Raw genomic sequence first — 10,513 nt, 5'->3', positions numbered from 1 at the left:
GGACCATTCAAAAACTGTGAGCCACGGACCACTCTTGAGTATTAATTAGGGTGATGCAATCCATAGAAACATATGGATTCAACATAATCGACTTTCCAGTTCTGTCGGTAGTGATTGAATAGACAAGTAGTTGGAGGATATAATGTACTGTTTGAGGGAAGTCATGCGTGTAATTGAGTATATTTAACACAACCATTTTTTATGATCAATGATTAAGGGTGAACTAATTACATTTTTCAGCCTCTCTGCTTGTATCATAATTTGACTTTGTAGAGGATGTTGGTTCGTTTGTGTCATACTCTCAGCATTTCACACATTTGGGAGAAACATTTGGAAGGAATAATTATGCGTGTTGTTTATTATTAAGCCCAACAATCTTTATTTTTTTTATGTCAGAGCAGGCCTATTTGATGGAGCTTCCTCTAACACGTTGATTGATGTCTCTCACATTCCTGAATAGGTTACTTAAAGATTTGGTCGGCTATTCCTATATATATATTCTCATTTTGATTGTCCTTTGTCTGGCCCTTTCAGTACTCAGACAAACTTTTGTAAATACTTTGTTCTAAAGCATACAGAAAGTCAGCCGCTAGCGAACGAGCTGCTGTCGTAGATGTATTTCCACACACACTCTCGATCAGCCACAGGGATAAACATATTGATAAAGTTGGATAAGACTAAACTTGTCATTGGGCCTACCGTTTCAAAGTTCAAACTGATATTGGCTATAGATACAGGTCTATACGCTGACATTGAATGACTGAACTATCTAAAGATGATACATATTTTCTTTTTACTTTCTAATTTATTTATTTTTCTAAAATCTCGAAATGGGTTACCCAGATGCTTATAATGTGGTCCTTGATCAATATGGGGTGCATGAAGCCTGAAATTGTGAAGGAATTAAGTGAACAATGAGTTCTGCTGTTGGGGAAGTCAGTGCATTGCTGTCGGCCATTGCCACTACTGGGAAATGACAGAGAAGTTCCCGTTTCGTCTGCTGATGATTTACCCAAAAAGTATGTCGAACGTCACATATATAGTCCTACAATGTCACATATATGATTTTAGAACGACTTGGAGTAAACATCACACTTTTAACGAAACAAACCAAACTACAACTTAAGTTGGATGATTTTGTAAGACATGCAAGTCATGGCATTTTATATTCAAATTGCATTAGTTGGTAGGCCCATCATATTAAGTTTTTAGCCTAGAAAGCCTAGTAAACGCTGTGTGAGCCAGATGCAGCATTCAGACCCTCAGTGTCTCTGACGTCCCATAGTGCCAAGATGTAGGCCTATAGATGTTAACAGGTTAGATATATACTGTAATATTTGTCACCAACTGATGCTTGCAATAGGCTAAACCTGTGCATAAATCTGTGCGTAAAAGGTGCTAAATGGAAGAGTGATATTTCTAAATGGGTATGCTTATAATGAAACTATGCTATTATTAAACAACCAACTTCAAAAAAAAAAACTTTAAAAGCTTCTAGTATATCATGAAACATTAACAAATAACTTTTTACAACTTGTTGTAGGCCTAAGCTTTAATCATGCATAGTGATTCGCAATGTTATTTATCAGGTTTGCAAAAGCTAGTCACAGTGGATGTGTTTTTGGTTAAAGGCCTGAAGGGAAGCATCGACACAGCAGCACAACTATTAAAAACTGTCTGAAACAGGCATCCTGCTCCCCACCCCACGCTGAGCTCCTCGCCTCGTTTGTTTCCCAGGCTATGCCAGTGTTCCATAAAGCTTGAGCTTGATCTGCATCGTACTGCACACCCCTGCTGGCTGCACCGCTGCATCAAATAATATATTGTTCTAGGCATGGGTGGACGGACCAATAGCTGTGGAAAAGCAGAAACACTTGCCCCGCCACTATTGTGGCGCATGGGTAAACTTTGTTTCCCCACAATAATAGACTAACCAATAAAGTGCGCCGCTTTCCGATTAAAATGTACTCAGCCTATCATGTAGCAGTCCGTTATCACCTGTTGCGTTACAGACTGCGGTAGACCTACTATACATGTTGTAGTAAAAGTACTCAGCCTATCATGTAGCAGTCCGTTATCACCTGTTGCATGACAGACTGCAGTAGACCTACTATACATGTTGTAGTAAAGACCAGAAGCCTGACAGACAGAATGTCCCTAAAGTGAAACTAAAGTATTCCAAGTCCGCTCAGCCTTATTTCCCATCACACAATGACAATGTTGCCCATCAAGACTTACAAATGTTTTACTTTACTAGTAGGCAACCGGTCAAAGTGTTTGTTTAATCTCTTTGAAGGGGTAGGGGCAGAGAGCAGTAAAGCGCAAATAATGTTAATGGTATATTTAATGGCATAAATAGTATCAATAGAATATGTTCCCCTTCTTAGAATAGATACATTTGGGTCACAAATGGTGAAGTCTATATGGACAGTGGTCGTGTCGTCTGCTCTAAGTTATATATTTGCTGTTCACTTGCAGTGGCCATGCAGCTTCTGAAAACTCCACAATTAGATGTGCATTGTTCCCAACCCAACAACACTGCACAGAGAAAAGGTATTCACTGTCGGAGCCAATCCAGCGAAGCGTTTGACGTTATTAGCCTAAATAATAAAGAGATGGTGATTTATATTGTTGTTCAGGAAAAAAAGGCCAATTATACGCTGTGATCCTGTCATTGAGAGTGTATTAACTCGAATTAGCTATAAAACAATGTGTATATTTACATTTGAGATAGGCCTGCCACTTTCAGCAGTTTTGTTCCTTTCTAAAATAGGCCCAATCTGTGTTTGTATAAACTATGATACATAGTGACATGCTTCATCATAAAAAGTAGAATCTTCTAATATGATTCAGATAACAGCAGTTGGTGTTTAACCTACTGCATCCCATCATTGGAAAAGCATGCACTATGCTGTGAATAACCGGATATATGCAGAGCTATGTTAAATTCAACCAGCAACAAATACTCTCAATTTCTCCCTCAAAAGTGTTAGTTTGATAAAAAAAATGTATCAATAAAACACAACACAACTCACAACTTGAGTCACTGAAATAGTGAAACGTGAGAGACCAACTGTTGTGTCTTATCAGAGCTACGTTCCGCGGTTTGATTAGAATTATAGTCAAGTGCCAGATACCTCCATAGCAACTTGAGTACGGGGGTATCCCACTGGGCACAGATGTCAATTCAACCTCTATTCCAAGGTGGTTCAACGTAATTTCATTGAAATTACATGGAAACAACGTTGATTCAACCAGTGTGTGCCCAGTGGGATACTGTATTTACTAGCACATTGGTAGTGCCTACTTATCCATTGAACAGTGGTTCCCGTTCTAATCCCATAGACGCCAGAATATGTAATGAGTTTAGGGTCGCCGTTTTAGAATTTAAAACCCACCATCCATTAAATTAGGGTGTTTCCACAATCGAAAACAACTAAGTGGCCATGGTTATGGTTGAGAATAGAAGGGTTAAACATTTGATTGTTATTAATAACAGACTATACCATGATCACAGTATATCAATCAAACCACAATAAATATGTATGCATGTGACAAATAATTTCCACAGAAAATAACTTGAAGAATGTTTTAAATAATGTAGGATATGATCTGTTCTCAAAGCACACATTTTGATATTGCTATAAACCTTTTATTATCAAACATAAGTGATAAAAACACAGGAAAATACAATGACAATCCTAAGAGTCATTCAGGCCCACGCTTGTGTATATCTTCTGGCGAGCTGTAAAGTGCATGCGCTCCGCTCGGTAAATCCTGCACTGCACTGAGAATGTGTGAGAGGCGCAGAGATGATGGCATGCTGGCTGACAGTGTGTGGTCTATTGAACAGAATGAGCATTTTGGCTGCGCAGAGACCGCGAGACCCCCATCCCCCTGCTCCCCTGCACCTGCACTGGATCAGGGAGCGACTGCCATCCACCCCTGAAACCCCTGTTAAAATAGACGATATCTCTGACAGTTTTCAATTCAACGAATCTCACAATGCTGCATCCCCCGAAAGATACCCGCCCACTACAACCCCCAACTCCTCAAAAACTACAGAAGATAAAGCGAGAAAAAACGTTACTTTAGGCAAAAGTCGTTTTCTTTAGGCAAAAGTCGTTTTCTTTATGCTATCACTGACTAGTGCTCCAATAACGAGACATAGACCTAGTCCTAATATTTTCCAGACTAAATAATAAGTGCATAAAAACATCAACAACAATAAAACAACATGAACAATAATAATACTTAATTAAATATAATCTCTTCAAAATCCACTATGCCACCAAAGGAAATAAAGGGGTTGGCTTATAGTGCATATGTGTATAGGCCTATGCCTATTGTGTAGCCTACCATGCCATGACTTTTATCCAGATTTCCTTAAATATGTTTTAGTCTCTGAATAATACGTTTTAAGAACACATAGGCTACTCTCGCACATGGTGTGTCTAACAAAATATTAGACAAGGAGGAACATGGAGCAAATGAAATGCTCTATTTACCAATCTAGTACACTAAACCCTTATCCTAACAATTTTAAATGTCAACGTCGATGGGGTAACGTCAGAGTTAAGACGTCCTAAGCATCCCGAATAGCAAATACCGATAACACTTTGGGACACATTTACAATTGAGTCATTTAGCAGACGCTCTTATCCAGAGCGACTTACAGTTAGTGAGTGCATACATTTTCATACTGGCCCCCCGTGGGAAACGAACCCACAACCCTGGCGTTGCAAGCGCCATGCTCTACCAACTGAGCTACAGGACACATCTCTGACGTTTGTATATAATTTATCAATTGATACACAACAACTGATATAGAAATATTATATAACTTATTGGCCTATCTGATTAAATATTGAGGTCTCTTTACGCATATCTTACTTTGAATAAGATCTGGACACTAGATATGAACATGTGTTTATACATGATGGGCCCTCATATGTTGTGATTATTACTTTCCAGGAAGAGCGTGTCATTTCAAAAAGATATCAAAATATAATATCTGAGGAGTTTTACTATGAGCAAAACATAGAGCGCTTACCACCTGTTGCTGTCCATATAGCTGCGGCAGCCTCTGGGCGGACCGCGGCGGAGCAAAATCAAGGCCTTTTGGAAGAATTGGGTCCTCTTCTTATACGGCGTTGTTATCCTAAATCACACAAAACGATATATTTAGTTGTCTATGTTTTACGTGTGTACTCGGTAGTGCCATTTACAACAAAAGGGACAATATCCAATCATTCAAAACATTAGAGGGTTGAACACAAACCAGCAGCGTTTGAATCTAGGCGCGCTATTGAGCGCTTAGAGATTAAATCACGCAATTGAAAATACATTTAAACACTCATCTTTTATCCTTCTCTCCTATGTTGTGGCCCAACAAGGGGATTCATTGACAGATCACTGGTGCTCCTCCAGGGAATAGTCCAAGCCTGATATCCCTTATTCAATGTGTAGAAAACGGGAGTCTCTTAATGAAAGTCCAACATAAAAGTCTTAAATTCAAGAGTAGTTCAGTAGCCTAATATAATTATTTGGCTAATAGTAAATGCCCTTTACCTTATCAAAACTATTAGGAATATAGCCTAGTCGCCCCGCTCCATTTATATTTTCATGAATGTTTTCCACTTACATATTTGCAATATACTTTAAAGATAAAAAGCATATCTGTCGTTTCTCCCAATCTCCAAAAACATGAATGTAACTAAAGCTAAACGCTCATACTCAAAGGATATATAGGCAAGCATATGATCACATAGGGCTTTCGTGCTGCCATTAAATTAAAATTACAACCCTAACACTCTCGACCTTTCAACATCCTAGTTTATCAAACATGTTCAGCTATTACAACCAATTATAGGTACTGCTTGTATAAATAATTAATTGAACCACTGCTCCCTGACCTCTTGAAAGTTCGTTATAGGGACACGTTTTTCGGAATAATACTTTGGAATGAGCCCTCGTCAAATATTAATTTAGCGGTTAATGTGAGCTCCTCTCCCCTGAGACCTAGTCTCATAGAAGCTTCCCAGCCTGGGCAAGCAACAGTGCTAATCTACCTCTGCAGTTCAAATGTTCTTATTTTAACACCCCCAGATTTCAAACGTTATGTTCAATGGATGGACCGTAATCTCATCCAGGGCTAATTTTGAGAAATGAAGTTATGCCCATCGACATGAACTAAACAGTGAATTCAATGCCTACTCAAATATGGAGATATTTAGGCTATAGGCCTCTGAGTGAAATTTATTTGCGCTGTTTGGGTCTTTTGATTCTTTGCAGAAATACTTTCCATTTGATTTAATCATTAAACAGGCTACATTAAGTGCTAGCCAGTCGAACAATTTAAATTAAACGAATAATACAATTAGGCCTGATATGGAGCGACAATAAACAGAACAATGAAAAATGCTCTTAATTAGATGTGGAGAATGCATGCTTTCAAGACAAGTAGGCCTATAACAGGCCTATTTATTAAATATTATATTATTTTCGTTGTTGCTCAGTAGGGTCTATCTTTATTCATATATCAAGAGCCTCAATGTTATTAATTTTAAATTATCCATACCACAAACATGCCTTCATATTATCCAAACTAGAAACATGCCTTCATAATCCAGCTCACATGGACTGTCTCTGCGTTTATGTTGTCACACTTGTTTTCTGATACATGAGAGGTAAACTTAACTCATTCAAATCAGTAGGCATAGCCTATGAAATGATATGCATGCACCAAACCGATTCTCAATTAGAATGATAATTAAATACAAATGATGTGTGTATTGATTAATGAAAAATATAAAATGAACGACTACCTGGTGAGAATCTTCAACATTTTGGGCGAATTATCTTCCCCTCAAAGCATAGGGTTAGAGGCAACAAACTTTCGCACGCGGTTGTCCTTTGTAATCCTTAGGGCATAGCTCATTTCACAAAAAAATGAAAAACGTCGTTAACCTGAGTCTTAATCATCTAAAGATTTAACATGACAAAGAAACAGGCATGCACGCGTGTGTTTTGACACAGAAGCATACACACATGCAAGCACAATAAAATGATGTGGTTTGATTTTGTTTTTGTTGATAGTTCTGATGAGATATGATTTAAGACTTAGCATGTTATGATAGCTTAATTAGGCTATATGCCTGTGTGTCCTTGGATTGTAAAAATAAATAAATATGACATAATATTAAAGACTATCAAGTTCTGACATATGATGTGATTAATAAATATTGATGCAACTTGAATAACATAAATGCAATACAAAACATCGACAATCCACAACAAATTGAGTGTGGATGACAATCTTATCTAATGAATTAAATGATAAATAAAATCAAAACTCATACAATTTCAAGTATCCAAATTTCAAAAATTTATTCATTTCAAACTGCATATTGAAAAAACTCCGCTGAAATTGTAACTGTTATAATGATGATATTAGTTCGAATATATATACATGGAGTGTTGGCTGCTGCGTACAGACCACATTTTAAAATACAACTACGGGAATGAAATGTGAAATAAAAACTTAAAATGTCACAGTAAATATACATCAATTGTAAAATAAGGAACACAAACTTCATACCTCTAACAGATGAAAAGTGGGAGACAAAATATAAATTAACAATTATGCTTAACCTGTAAGAAAAGGTTTCTGCTTATTCTTATTTTATTAAAGAAATTAAAATGGTTTAGTACTAATGACCCTTGAGGAGAAACATTTACCTGCTTTGCTTATAGGCCTACTCCCGCTATTCCAATGTTTGCAGTTTTAGGAGCATCTTGAACTCAATTTCAATTCTGCAATTGTATTTTCAGCAGAATTTCAGTTTATAAAAATGTAACCTCTTGTAGTTTACGAACATTACATCTGATTGTTATGTTTTTTTTTTTTATATATAAATACTGTACAAAAGGTGATTGCAATAATAAAACATCTGATTGAGACTCTCCCACTTTCTACTTTCCAAACTCATACACCATTGAAAAACTTTCTAGAAAAAAGTTGTGTTCTTTCCTTGAGTTCTGTACAACTTTTACCACCCAAAAATGTCTGTACAAAAATAGTCCAGAGTAGTCCAGTTTCTCTTATTAAAGTTTATTTACATATGTGATAATGGGAGTGTGCCATTAATCGTCGTGCCTGGTACAGGTGCGCTCTGGTAATGTTGGGACATATGGAGTCTGCTTTGGGCAGTTTGCTCCGGCACCTCAGCACCCGGTAAGTACATACTGATCATGTCCCGTAGGTCTCCAGTCTGACACGGAGCACCCCTTGAGTGAGACGACGACGTGACTATGGGGGGACTGCAACTGGACTCTGACTTGACCACCGAACCCATGGAGCCCAGAGTCATTCCAGGAGTGCTCTGCTGTGAGTATGACATGCTATACGTGGGTGATCCGTTCATGTAGGTCTGGGAGTTTGTCATGGAGTTGTACTGAAGTGCGCTCATGTCATAGCGGTGCATTTGCTGCATCTGCGCGGTGTTGTGAGCGTTTAAACCAGGGTGCTGCCCGTAGCCAAGCTGCTCCTGCATCATGCCATAACCTCCATTGGTCCAGCCGTTCATATGTGCGTAACTGTCCATCCTTTGATTAACCCCACCGCCCAAGCCTCCCCCTACCCCCACTCCAGCGCCCATGGCATTGCCGCCCGGCGCAAGAAGCCCACCTGGCAGAGTATACTTGTCCTTCTTCATCAGCGTCTTGGTTTTCCTCCGGGGTCTGTATTTGTAATCCGGATGTTCCTTCATGTGGAGAGCCCGGAGACGCTTCGCTTCGTCAATGAAAGGTCGCTTTTCGCTCTCGGATAGAAGCTTCCACTCGGCCCCAAGTCTTTTGCTTATTTCCGAATTGTGCATTTTGGGGTTTTCCTGTGCCATCTTTCTTCGTTGTCCCCTCGACCAAACCATGAAGGCATTCATGGGTCTCTTGACTCGGTCCGGACTGTTTTTCTGGTTGTTTCCAGATGAATTTGAATTCCCCGTACCGCCAGAATTTGTCTGGGGTGCGGTTGGTTTCAGTTCAGTTTCCATCATGTTATACATTATAAACAGATTTTTATGAAACTTGCCCGACCAGTGAAAAAAGTCCAACCCAAAGGTAGCTGTAGTTACCTTGTCGTTTTCAGTAACTTTTCAGAAATAGTAAACGTCTTTTGCCTTCAGCCAGTAGGTCCTGCTGTGTCCAAAAACTTCTCTCTTCGTCTCAAAGAAACAACAAACTACTTTTCCCTCTTCGCCAGAGCCTTGACAAGTCCTGATACTTTTTGAACAAGTTAATAGACAACCATTCATGTGATGAAGGCTGTCAGGGAATAAATGCCTTTTTACCTGACCAATCACAGAGCGACTGTTCCCTCGGCCAGGATTGTGTCTTTTATTTAGCATAAAGGGGCGGGGTTACTCGCGGTCAGTGGTGGAGCACTGAGGCAGAAGCTGCGGTTATCAACCAATAGAAGCTATATATGTATTATTGCAAGTGCTTAAAGTGGGAACATTACACTAGGATGGCAAACTTTAAGTGCTTCTTACTGAAAATCGAAGGAACACAAGCTCCAGAACTTATACAGTAGGATACATTTATGTTGTTAAGTAAACAGTATATCGGACCAATTCAGCTTTTAAAACTTTTATAGGCTACTATTGTAAGCCAGTTCAAACGTTTTTGGGAAGCATAATTCATAACATATTCAACTTCATTCGACATTTTATTTTCACAGAATCAAATGTTAAATGTGGCTTTATATCAAATTTGCTATTTAGGCTATATTGTGATTTTTTTAAATGTTCAACGACAAAAAAGGGGCAAAAGAAAATGGAGCATAAATCAATCAAAACATACACATACAAATATCCTAGCCTACATCATGTTTGTTTATAATAATCACTTAATTATCATTAGGCCTATTGTGACAGTTGAAGTAATAGTTGTGAAAGTAGTAGTGTAGTTGTAGTAAGCTATTAGCAATCAGGGTGACATTATTCTTTATTAGTAATTAGGCGATGTGTAGCAATCCATGAAATAAATATAAGTGTTTTGAGTTAAGGAATCGATCAGCAAGTTCAGCTCGGTTTTTGCACTGAAAAGGGGAAAGATAATCTTAGCTGTTTCCCCATTGTTTAAATGGATGAGCTTCAATTGAACTGAAGTTGAATGCCAACAGAAAACGAAGACATGCCCATCACAAATAAGTAGTTTTGTTTCGGGTGTTGTCAGTACATCAGCCCGAACAAAAGCATGACTACATTCCGTTGTTAAGATATTTGTTGTTGAAATTCACTTCATCACAAGACATGAAAAATTATATTGTAATAAAAGTTTACTCACAAACAATATGACCAAGAGTGGTCACCACTTCAATGATAGGCCAAAAATAACAGGCAATTTTGCCCATAGGTTTTCAATTTATAACATCAACAATTGGCATGGTTACAACTCCTATAGGCTTGGAAAATGTTTTATAGGCATATCTGATGGATAATTAACGTTACTG

At 38.3% G+C, this 10,513-nt stretch overlaps 1 protein-coding gene across 1 annotated transcript; it reads right to left on the bottom strand.

Annotated features, from left to right (window-relative positions):
* Nucleotides 1-7,372: 7,372 nt before the first annotated feature.
* LOC311148610 (transcription factor Sox-2-like) lies at nt 7,373-9,065 on the bottom strand (the record flags this gene model as incomplete). Its single annotated transcript, XM_084185592.1, has 1 exon — nt 7,373-9,065. The coding sequence occupies one exon, from the start codon at nt 9,063-9,065 to the stop codon at nt 8,118-8,120; it is 948 nt and encodes a 315-aa protein (XP_084041718.1). The 3' UTR covers nt 7,373-8,117.
* Between the last annotated feature and the right edge of the window lie 1,448 nt (nt 9,066-10,513).

The sequence above is a fragment of the Coregonus lavaretus genome (genome assembly GCF_964263955.1).
Source record: "Coregonus lavaretus genome assembly, chromosome: 21".
Classification (NCBI taxonomy): domain Eukaryota; kingdom Metazoa; phylum Chordata; class Actinopteri; order Salmoniformes; family Salmonidae; genus Coregonus; species Coregonus lavaretus.
The sequence above is the reverse complement of the archived record's forward strand: the minus strand, read 5'-3'. Positions and strand labels throughout refer to the sequence as shown.